The 12,202-nt window shown below is 39.2% G+C and overlaps 2 protein-coding genes across 3 annotated transcripts; both read left to right on the forward strand.

Annotated features, from left to right (window-relative positions):
* The first annotated feature begins 219 nt into the window (after positions 1 to 219).
* Positions 220 to 1,578, forward strand: LOC139147478 (uncharacterized). The gene has a single exon (XM_070718587.1). It carries the CDS (start codon positions 552 to 554, stop codon positions 1,488 to 1,490), a length of 939 nt encoding a protein of 312 aa, XP_070574688.1. The 5' UTR covers positions 220 to 551; the 3' UTR covers positions 1,491 to 1,578.
* A 3,338-nt stretch (positions 1,579 to 4,916) lies between these two features.
* LOC139147480 (single-strand DNA endonuclease ASTE1-like) lies at positions 4,917 to 11,969 on the forward strand. 2 transcript variants are annotated; one of them, XM_070718590.1, is made up of 3 exons: positions 4,917 to 4,970; positions 6,917 to 7,047; positions 8,056 to 11,969. In XM_070718590.1, exon 3 carries the CDS (start codon positions 8,141 to 8,143, stop codon positions 10,490 to 10,492), a length of 2,352 nt encoding a protein of 783 aa, XP_070574691.1. In that variant the 5' UTR covers positions 4,917 to 4,970; positions 6,917 to 7,047; positions 8,056 to 8,140; the 3' UTR covers positions 10,493 to 11,969. The 2 variants fall into 2 exon arrangements, with proteins under 2 accessions (XP_070574691.1, XP_070574690.1); XM_070718589.1 differs by lacking the exon at positions 4,917 to 4,970 and having other exon boundaries at positions 6,888 to 7,047.
* Positions 11,970 to 12,202: the final 233 nt, after the last annotated feature.

The following is a 12,202-nucleotide window of genomic DNA, read 5'->3' on the forward strand; positions in this document are numbered from 1 at the left end:
GATTTGCTTACTTCTCTCCCAGACTGGTTTGTGGTTCTATTTCGTCTTGGGGATCTACAACCTAATTCATCAACGTAATCCTTCAGAGGAGATACTTTACCCCTTGTTTGTGGAAGACAACAGAAAACCAAGTTGCAACAGATCATCACTTCGTATAGGCAGGCAATATTCGGTATTTTATTGAAGAAAGATGATGCCTGCGCCCAGAGAGAGTTTGACACCGTTGGATCAGAAGAGGAGCAGCAAGAATCAATAAGGACAGCTCAAAACAATGTCGCCGATTCGATGATGAGACACTCTGCAAAAGCCAGCAAAAGAAATTGGTGGTACAATATGACCGACTAGATGCGGATGAAACAGTCACGCCGACACACGTAGCTCCGTTGGAACAGTTAGAGTCCTATGGGCTATTGCCCGATCTTTGGTGCATACCAAAACTGTCCACGACGAATAGAAGGTCTTTGCTCTTTGAGGTTCTAGGGTTGGATCTTGCTCGTGTAACCGCTCTCCCGCCTGACTACCAGCTTCCAATTGCTGTCACTCTCCATTGCATGAAAAACTCTGATCCTCAGGTTTCAACTGAGCAATTATTGGCCATGCTTCTCTGCTTTGTGAGGGGTCATATGTGCGATTCATTTCTGAGTGAAAATGCATCCAGCGTACTTGCAAAGGCCGAAGAGACTGAATTTCAGTCAAATCCGATAAACTGTCGCCCTTACAATCAAACAGCTGAAGCTGCGGCTAGATCTGAATCGGATGGAAGACAACCGAGCTTTCTTGGCACAAATCAAGAAATGAAGATAGATTCTAAAATGTCATCACCCTGTGTTACCAAGGATCGTCTTCATGGAGAATCGGCTTGTGCAGGTAAACTTCACTTTAATTCTGACCCAAGTGTAAAATTTGGAAGAATATCTGAACGGCATTTGAGTCTAGTGCAAGCGTGTGCCCAGTGGCAGAGCTGCATGCAGTATGCAACATACCTGAACACGATCCTGCGAGACCCTTTCCCCAAACCAGACGTAACCAAGTTGTATCATGGTACCGAAATATCTACAACCTACTATGCGCTTATTAAACTCGATTTAACAAAGCAAAAAGACTGGATTCATAGATACCTCCAAATGGTTCTAAAGTCGAAGAGGGCAGCCGAAATGTTTGATCAGATGTATGAAGTTGTCTCAATCTGTTGTAAGGAAGTTGAACCACAACTGCCAGCCCTTGGACGCTTCTCGGAAATCCTACCAGAAGACTACGTCGAAAGTGCTGCAAACGTTTTTAAACAGAAAGGTTACAGCGTCCCAACCTATGGTCACATTGACGAAAAAGATGAAAGAGTAATATGCTTTAATTGCGGGGAATTGGACCACAAGAGCCCAGCCTGTAGTCGTCCAAAAAATCAGTGCAGCCTGTGTGAGAAATGGGGTCACAATTCAAATTCTGTGCCACAATTAAAACGTTCAACTGGCACTTCAACTCGATCCCGATGAGTCAACCCCAACCAACCAAGAAGATAATGCCCAAAGCCGTCGGGCCAGATGCTTCTATCGAAATAATCTCAAGCGGCTGTGTAGGAATTGATCCGATGCTAGTCGAGGGTTTCTCGGGACTATCACTTGAGAAATGGCTTGAGAATGATACCAACGTTTCAAAACAAGGGCCTAATAATCTTCGGGATAAAGGTTACATGAACATTAAAGGGCGGAGAATAATATGTTTCAACTGCGGGGCATTTGATCATAAGAGTCCAGTTTGTCATCGCCCGAAAAATAAATGCAGCCTTTGCGAGAAATGGGGTCACGATTCAAAATTCTGTTACACGAAAGGAAAGACACTGTGCGTTTGAGTCTGTTAAACCTACCTAACAACGATTTCAGTACCCAAACCCACTCGCTTACATTGCGATGTTGAAGTTGACACCAGCGTACTTGAGTCTTTCTCTGGGTGCCTACCAAGTGACTCCATTGCAAGGTTTTCAAGCTTTTCTAAACAAGTTTAACCCTTGAGGCCAAGCTGATCGTCAAATGAAGTGAATAAGGCAGATAGAAAAATGCTTTTATTTTGGAAAATTGAACATGGGAGTCAAGCTTATCATATCACACACACACACACACACACACACACACACACACACACACACACACACAGAGCAACAACAAATGCTGTCACTGCAAGCGATTAGGTCACTCTTCACAATCTGTTCCTGAACTGTCGAGACAGCATTTCAGCATTTGAACTCACAAGGGAGGGTCCCTACAAACTCTCACAGCAGAGAAGCCAGCATCTGAAAACAATTTACTCCAAATCAGCATAGAAGGTAGAACAAGTAACCGAGAAATTTCAATATATTCACTGCATCGTATCTTAAAATGAAAAGGGCAGAGAATGACATTATATACTAATCATCTACTTTCGGTTGGCTTATTTAATATTAGTTGCATAATTCAAAGATAAATCTTCAATTATAAAGAAGAGTAGTGTACAATAATATCTTTAAGGCATATATTTACTACTCGGTAGATCAATGTGATTAAACTCCGATGTAGAGATTAGTCGATCTTTTACGCTATCGTATTGTGGTCGTTTTTGCGGTCTTCGACTCAAAATACCGTAAAAATATAGGGCACAATACCATAGCTTAAAAGATAGACCAATCTCTACATTGCATTTTAATCAAACTGGTGGTAGATAAACCTGAAGAACTTGATTTCTGTCATCAAATCAAATTATGACTGCAGTCTAGGCTGAAAACCTTAAAGAGTGGTGAGCATTAGTAAAAATTTCAGACATTTGCATCATATTTTTTCTGGTATCTTAAAAGATCTTTTGTGATCGGAAGTATATATAGCTTTGATGTCTCAAGTGATCTATAAATCTGGAATTGAATGTCGTGTTGTATGAAAAATAACTTTATTTTGACATGGCAACATGGCAGTAAAGATATTGACCAACTGCACAACAATTTACTAGGTTACACATCATGATCCTTCGCAAAAAAACATATTTGAAAAGAAGTAATATAATGTAAATAATTCGACTTTGAAAAGTTGATATTGGATCATTATTTTGTACTAAAACGAGTTATTACACAGCTTCATAACATTGTGGTGCTGTGTGTATTCTACAAGTACATGTAGAAGGAGACCAAATGTGTGTTTTCAGATTGAGAAAGCAAAGATTGCATCTAGTGTTTATGAAAGGAACAACTATCATCTTTCCAAAATTAAAAAGTAAACAAAAAACAAAAAATAAATAGTAACAGTTTGTTTTAGGTTGCTACAATATGCAAGGGGTATAGCACTCGTGAAGTATGTGGACAAAACTGTTACAGATAACTATGACAATATTTTCCTTCAGTTATTTGGCAAATATTAGTAATAAAATGCCAATAAAAAAATAATAATTGCTCAACAACTAAACAATCATAAATGAATTATCAATGTATGAAAGCATGTCTTTTTACCCTCTGTGATTCATGATTCAATAATTGCAAAATTTCGTTCAATGATATTGCGACATTTAACACCATTAGCTCAGAGCATTCATCTTGCTGATAAATATACAAAGACTAACATGGCAAATATAAACTAATATGTTATCAAATGCTTATAAAATCGTCAGCAAAGAGTACAGGCTTACTAGGTTCTATTGTCCGAAGGTGATGTTGATGCCTTGTTGCGAACATAATTAATGTAGTTTTCAACATTGAAAAACTGTCTCCAAAATCCGAAGAATTCCTCTACGAAATTATTTCCAAAATTATTGAATTTTAAATCATAGACAATGGAAAACAATAAAATGACTCGACTGGCTTGTATCCTTACTTAACAATGTGACTTTGATTTTATCCTTTTTAACATTGTTATCTTTCTGTTTTCTTTTCACGATTGAATTTTTCACTTTCGATGTGTCGTATGGACCATTTCATCACACCGTTTGATCAAGAAATACGTTGTGTGAGAAATTTAGAACTGATATTTTTTGTTGAGTTGTTTGATTTATTAAAGCAAGAGTTGCAGTATTTTTCCAAACTTATTGAAAGAAAAACGTTGCACAAACATGTAGACGTCGGATTCTGTTTGAATTTGTTTTCCTGTGTGTACCAATGTCAGATCAATGAAATTGTAGACAGGAGAAGCGAAATAAAATCAAACGTTTTGTCTTGAGGATTTATATGTTTGTGTACTTCTTACGGCGTTGAAGTTAAGTATTGTCTTTGAGTCCTGCGGATTCTCATAAATTGCATGAGTTATTCTAATTTAAAAAAAAGAATATCCTGATTTACATTATTAAATTACGATGAATGAATTACATTATCTTTACCCCCGTGGAAAAAGACATATTATTGGCTGAGTTCTTCTTTTCAATTTGCCAAATAACAGAGAAAGAGAGAGAGAGAGAGAGAGAGAGAGAGAGAGAGAGAGAGAGAGAGAGAGAGAGAGAGAGAGAGAGAGAGAGAGAGAGAGAGAGAGAGAGAGAGAGAGAGAGAGAGAGAGAGGGGGGTTGTCTTGGAAATATTTTTCTGATACTGTTTAATTGTATTTTTTTTGTCTTCAATCAATGCAGATTTGTAAAAGAAAAATTTCGTCAATGGCATTGTCATAATACAACAGTGAAGTGAAGATGGTTAGTGGGCGCAGTATACATGAGACATCAATGACACCCTCTTCATTTCTGAAAACTTTCCAGCTGTAGAAAACTTACAACAAATCATTGGGACACACGGTAAATAGCGTGTCCTAGTATGGTAGCGATACTTATCAATCGCATTATTTAAAAGCACAACAACTACAAAATGAAAGATAACGTCTGCAGATAATTCTCGGAAGCAATGACTAGGCTTTACGCGGAAAAAACCCGGGACTTTTCCGTTATAGGAGGCAGTTCTCATGTATCAGCGGCCATAATTGTGACTCAGAATACATCCACTTTGAAAAGCGAACAAGTTATCGGTCATGCGGTGGAGAAAGGTAGAAGATACTTTTGAAAACTGTGTATTCGGTTTTCAAAGTATTATTAATTATTACCAATTTTCGCATTCGAAGAAGCATTTTCCTGTAGCTTTGAAAGTTTTGACGTCAGGGTTATTAAGGTAGAAGGCGGCTCGGGGAAAAAATATTCGGACTCTTGGAGAAAGAAAAATTGCTACAGTTCTTTTCTGATCTACCACTTGTTGGAGTTCATTTTAAAGCTCTTGGAGAAAGAAAAACTTTCACTGTCTTAGTTTTACGTAGTCAAAAATTCAATTTTTCCCTTTAGAGGTAACACAAGAATGTCGGCCATTTTGAACTAAATGTCGCAAAATAATTTGTTTCGCTAGTTCCAAACTTTGCACGGTGACCCCCGATTTGTATTGTTGATTTGGAAAGAGAATGGTTTGAAGTTTCATTTAGGAAAGTTTGAGCAAAAGTGTAAGTATTTCACTTTAGAGGCGCTTACTACCTCAGGCTTTGGTGACTGTTCAGCTTTTCTCGTGGCTAGGGGTTAGCCCTTAAGTTTCTGTCATTGTCCTGTTAAAAGTCCACCACAGTGTTCTGTTGAAAAGGAGCGACTTCCTTTGTTTTCAGGACGTTTGCCTTTGACGAGTTTGTGACTCAGGGCAAGGTTACTCTGTGGGGGACATTAACCGTCGTCAGGGCGATAATATTGCAAACCGGTATAATTGTAAGCAGGAAGATTCTGCTACAGGGTGGTGGGATATGGACTGTATTCAGCAGGTTATACATTGTTCGCCTGTTTGATCAAAATTATCACCTCTTTTATATCTGCAAATTACATTTGAAAAGGAACTTAGGGTTTCTGTTAAAGATCTTTGTCAAAATGTAAAGAAAGGACACATGCTACCCTTGTGTGCCATATATAAGTTCATACGCAAACGCTTTTCCGTTTTGCACGTTACTTTGATAAGACCTACAGTCAGCTGTATCGAAAATTGTGGGAAATGTTCCGACTGCAAGAACATGGATTTACAAATTTAAACTTGAAGGGATGAACTTTAATCGCAACAAAGTTGTTATGTGTTTGTTTCAATCAGGTGTCTGTGTTCAATGGCATGCAAAGTAATAATTGACCCAAGCCATTCGAATATCCGTGAAACACATTCCAAAGTTTTCTTTTTGGAATAACTGAAAATATTGTGTTACTTTTTTGTGCCAAAATGACGTAATATAGCATGAATTTTTAATCAATTAATTCAAGGAGGTGATATTATGGCTGTGTCAGCAAAAATACACAGTTGAAGTTTATTTGAAAGTCATTTGTTCGAGCGCAACAATGGCTAATGAGTAGATTCACATTTCCCGGGGTTAGGGTTTTCCTTTGTTTGAGAAGATCGTCAAATTTTGCAGACCTTTGCTTTTGCCATGGTACATGAACCCTGTCTTAATTTGTTTATCGTTTGTTTTACCGTTTCTATCGAACACAAAAGAACCACCAACACCTGAAAGATATGTTACGTTTCGCAAAATAGTCGAGCACAGTTAGCAAGACAGATTTGCCACGTTTCGGCCGATTAAAACTTGTTCGTACATTACACTGAGAGGTGCCATTCTATCGCGGAAGTGTTTGATCTTGCAATCATTTATAATACATATAGGAGCGTAGAGATCATGAAAACCTATTCACGGCATCTTTTTCTCCTGACCCTGAGAGTATTTACAAAGTATTAATTCTATATGGTTCAATGTTGAAAATTAGTGTGGCGCCGTTGAAATGACAGATAAATTCTAACGTAAACACGATGCCAAAAATAGACATTACCTAATTTTATTCACAGGGGCTTTCCAACAAACATACTTTATGAAGAAGTACAAACAGACATTACTACAATACATATTGTTAAGACGACAAAAGGTAGCTATATAAGTGTCGGCAACGCCGTCCACTCCACTTTCTTTTTCTTACACTCGGAATGAAGTAGGTAGATCGCGGCCGTCTCAGTAGTTATTTAAACCCTGAAGACATGAAGACATTTACAATACACGCAGATCACCATTCCTCGTCTGATATGACAGGACGATTGCACCAAGATGAATGTTGATCATTTAGGTAGGTTTCTTCATAGGCATGTTTCCATATTTCAGTGTGCAACTGTACAGTATAATTTCATGTACGATATGCTTTTCATAAATCTTGACGTTTAATTTACAAATACACCCCACGTTCACTTGACCGAAAACTTAGTAATGAAAATCTGTATTATTTTTAATTCTAATAGGATTTTTCCACTTGTTTATAACAAACGACGCTTCTGCATATATCTCTTAGATACCTTGAGAAAGTTTGGTCGTTAATTTTAGGGGGTAAAAAGGGTACAGGCTGTACTCAGCTCTATCTGCTACAAAGTGAAGCCAATCGAGCGTAGGCTTTTTCAAAACGCGTTCCACATTGTTTGCCAGTTCATAAAGTGCGTGTAATTCTAAACTATACATAATGAAAATCGGGGTAAAATTTGTTCATAACACCCATAGCATCAAACCGAGATAATCCCTGAATTAAACCATGTTATGGCGATGGTAAACCATGCCAACTCCACCATATGAACAGGTCGATGTATTGTGACAATGTCTGATTCGTCGTAACAAATTAAAGAAAGACTATCATTAAAATTGGTATCGCTCAGAATAGTTGCCGTTAATAGTAGTCAATATTTAAATGTGCATACTTAATATTTTGTTACCAATTTTGTGTTATTTGAATACGGTCAGTAGTTATTTCAGTTATTGCAGAGTCTTGAAACATATCTAACCTATGTCGGCGGCACACCTTTAATATTAACTTTAATCGAACAGATGGACATAACGAACCATAATTCCTTGTGTCGGGCAGCCGCACTTATGCCGAGCTTCTATGGTCGCAACGCAGATATTTGTTTATTTCATTGGCATATCATACATATAAATCGGTATCCTTTAAAATCACAGTTGATTCTGACACATAAATTGTGTCGTAGATAATCACTGAAGCGACTCGCAGTATCTCAAAAGAAATATATGGCGTTAATTCAAATGAGAGAAAGATATATGATTTCATAGGTATTGTAAACATGTTTTGCAGATCTCAGCCCCACAGAGGTGTTCAGGTACCAATAACAAGTCATCGATCTACAACTGCCTTCGAGGTCTTGATAACATAGTATAGCATGGGGGTACCTGGCTTAACTACGTTTATAGAGGCACATTCTGAGTTGCTCGTACCACTCAAACTGCAAAATAGGTCAGTTGTTATCAATGGAAATGGCCTCGTCCACTGGTTATTCTACTATCACAAACAAAACTTCACATTTGGCGTAAACTATAAGGATTTCGAAGAATTATGCGCGAAATTCCTGCAAACTCTCCAAGTCTGCAAGATAAGGGCGTATATTCTATTTGATGGCGCTCTCGAAGATGGAAAATTTCAAAAATTCATGAAACACAACGAAAAGAGAATACAAGCATATTCATCGGTCGTCCGTGGGAGTAAGTGCCAACTTCTTTCGGGCTTTGCATATGCTGTTTTCACAAATGTTGCCAGAAAGTTCCGTGTTCCGTTCTGCTGCTGTGACTTCGAAGCTGATCGTGAGGTTGCCCTTCTAGCCAATGCGCTGGATTGCTCAGTAGTTGGGGATGATGGTGATTTTTTTATCTTTGATATCAAGGCTGGCTACATCCCTTGGAACACTTTCAAATGGAAACACATCCTTAAGACTGTCAGCACTGAGGTTACAGCAAAGCAATACATACATGTACGCTGCAAGGTTTTCTACCAGCAGAGATTCTGTGAAAAATTCGCCATTGGGAAGCCATTGCTGCCCCTGATGGCCTGTCTACTCGGAAATGACCTCATTTCGGACCAGCATACCGCCCATTTCTACAGACATCCGACAGTGACGCAATCGTCGCAACCACGATTGCGCGGGCAAGAAAATGCTGCCTGTCGGCCAAAGAAGGCAAATCAAAAGAAGTTACTTGATTGGCTGAGCAGTTACCAGTCGAGTGATGCTGCCTTGCGTGATGTTATGAAGATATTTGAGAGCGGTGAAGAAAACATAGGAAAGAAAATACAATTCGCCGTTCAAACGTACCTATTAGATGACGCAGAATCTAAATTCAAAAACTATTTAACAGACATTGAAGCTTTCAACAAGCTACCAAAGTTAAGTATTTTGGGTTCTCTCCCGGAATGGTTTGTGCATCTCTTTCGAATGGGAGACTTACAACCCAAATTCATCAACGTTATCTTTCAGAGACGATACTGGACCCATTTGTTCGTCGAGGACAAGAGAAAGCCAAGCTGCAATAGATCATCTCTGCATATCAGACAAGCAATATTCGGCATGTTATTGAAGAATCGTGAAGTCGGAACTGAGACAGGGGATGATGCCGACGCCTCAAAAAGTGAAATTTTTGGTTCAGTATCGGACCGACAATCCAATATTGATTACGTGAACGCAAAGAAGAAGTTTGTTATAGAGTATGACCGACTTGATGCAGGTTGCAAGTTAACTAGGACAGATATAGTTCCAGTGGAAGAGCTCGAGTCTTACGGACCACTCCCCAACCTTTGGCACATTCCAGAACTGTCGTGCGAGAACAGAAGGGCTTTGCTCACTCAAGTCCTAGGTTTTAATCTTACAAGCATAGCTAGCATCCCGTCCGAATACCAGCTTCCAGTTGCAGTTATTGTTTACTGGATGCAAAACGCCGATCCAAAGGTTTCCACGCACCAATTAATGGCCATACTTCTCTGCATTGTAAGAGGTCATACATGCGATAATTTTCGGAAGGATGATGACACGAAGGTACTCACAAGAGCTAAAATTTTTGAAGTTCCTTCCTGTGCTTCCATTGATGGCTCCTTTCAGAAAGGGTTGACTGGCGGTGATGGACAAAACTCTGAGTCACAAACAGACTTCCGAAACTTAAATACATCCGAACGACATCTGAGTCTAGTGCAAGCGTGTGCCCAATGGCAGAGCTGTATGCAGTATGCAACGTACCTGAACACGATTCTGCAAGATCCTTTCCCAAAACCAGACATAACCAAGTTGTATCATGGTACAGAAATATCCACAACATACTATGAGCTTATTGACTTCGAATTACCAAAGCAAATAGATTGGATTTGCAGATACCTCCAAATGATTCCAAAGTCGAAGAACGCGGCAGAAATGTTTGATCACATGTATGAAGTTGTCACTGTCTGTTGTAAGGAAGTTGAACCACAACTGCCAGACCTTGGACGCTTCTCGGAAATCCTTCAAGAAGGCTACGTCGAAAGTGCTGCAAACGTTTTTAAACGGAAAGGTTACAGCATACCAACCTATGATCACATTGACGAAACAGATGAAAGAGTAATATGCTTTAATTGCGGGGAACTGGACCACAAGAGCCCAGCCTGTAGTCGTCCAAAAATCAGTGCAGCCTGTGTGGGAAATGGGGTCACGATTCAAAATTCTGTTCCACAATTAAAAAATTCAACAGGCACAGTGACTTCAACTCGATCCCCTTGAGTCAAACCCAACCAACCGAGAGGATAGTGCCCAAAGCCGTCGGGCCAGATGCTCCCATCAAAATGGTCTCTAGCGGCTGTGCAGGAGTTGGTCCGATGCTAGTCGAGGGTTTCTCGGGACTATCACTTGAGAAATGGCTTGAGAATGATACCAACGTTTCAAAACAAGGGACTGATAATCTTCGGGGGAAAGGTTACATGAAGGTTAAAGAGCGAAGAATAAGATGTTTCAACTGCGGGGACTTTGATCATAAGAGTCCAGTTTGCCATCGCCCGAAAAATAAATGCAGCCTTTGCGAGAAATGGGGTCACGATTCAAACTTCTGTTCCACAATTAAAAAATTCAACAGGCACAGTGACTTCAACTCGATCCACTTGAGCCAAACCCAACCAAACGAGAAGATAGTGCCCAAAGCCATCGGGCCAGATGCTCCCATCAAAATGGTCTCCAGCGGCTGTGCAGGAGTTGATCCGATGCTAGTCGAGGGTTTCTCGGTACTATCACTAGAGAAATGGCCTGAGAATGATACCAACGTTTCAATACAAGGGTCTGATAATCTTCGGGGGAAAGGTTACATGAACGTTAAAGAGCGAAGAATAAGATGTTTCAACTGCGGGGACTTTGATCATAAGAGTTCAGTTTGTCATCGCCCGAAAAATAAATGCAGCCTTTGCGAGAAATGGGGACACGATTCAAAATTCTGTTACACAAAAGGAAAGACACTGTGCATTTGAGCCTGTTAAACCCACCTAACAAAGATATCAGTACCCAAACCCATTCGCTTACGTTCCAGTGTTGAAATTGACACCAGCTATTTTTAGGAAGTCGCACCACGCAAACCAGTACTTGAGTCTTTCTCTGGGTGCCTACCATATAACTCCATTTCAAGTTTTTCAAGCGATTCTGAACAAGTTTAACCATCGAGGCCCAGCTGATCGTCAAATGAAATTAATAAGGCAGAAAGAAAAATGATTTTATTTGGAAAATTGAACACGGGAGTCAAGCTTATCCAATACACACAACAACAACAACAACAACAACAACAACAACAACACAAAACAACAACAACAACAACAACAACAACAATAAATGCTGTCACTGCCAGAGATTAGGTCACTGTTCACAATCTGTTCCTGAACTGTCGAAACAGCATTTCAGCATTTGAACTCTCACAGCAGAGAAGTCACTATCTAAAAACCATTTACTCCAAATCTGCATAAAAGGTAGAACAAGTAACTGAGAAATTTCAATACATTTACTGTATCGTATCTTAAAATGAAAGGGCAGAGGTCATACCCAAATTTTGTTTGAATGACGTCACACACTAATCATCTACTTTCGGTTCGCTTATTTGATATAAGTTGCGTCATTCAAAGTTATGTATCTTCAATTACAAAGAAAGGTAGTGTGCAATAATATTTTTAAGGCATATTTACTACTCGGTAGATCAATGTGATTAAACTATCGTATCATGGTCTTTCTTACCGTCTTCGAATCAAAATACCGTCAAAATATAGAGCACAACACGATAGCGTAAAAGATCGACCCATCTCTACATCGCATTTTAATCAGACTGGTGGTAGAAACACCCGTAGAACGTAATTTCTCTCATCAAATCAAATTATGACTGCAGTCTATAGGCTCAAAAAATCAAAAGAGTGGATGAGCATTAGTGAAATTTCAGACATGGTTCGTACAACATTTGCATCG

This window comes from Ptychodera flava, chromosome 13 (assembly GCF_041260155.1).
Source record: "Ptychodera flava strain L36383 chromosome 13, AS_Pfla_20210202, whole genome shotgun sequence".
In the NCBI taxonomy this organism is placed as follows: Eukaryota; Metazoa; Hemichordata; class Enteropneusta; family Ptychoderidae; genus Ptychodera; species Ptychodera flava.

Excerpts from the sequence above, each read along its gene's own strand:
- LOC139147480 (XM_070718590.1), top strand. The coding sequence starts at position 8,141 with ATGGGGGTACCTGGCTTAACTACGTTTATAGAGGCACATTCTGAGTTG.
- LOC139147478 (XM_070718587.1), top strand. The coding sequence starts at position 552 with ATGAAAAACTCTGATCCTCAGGTTTCAACTGAGCAATTATTGGCCATG.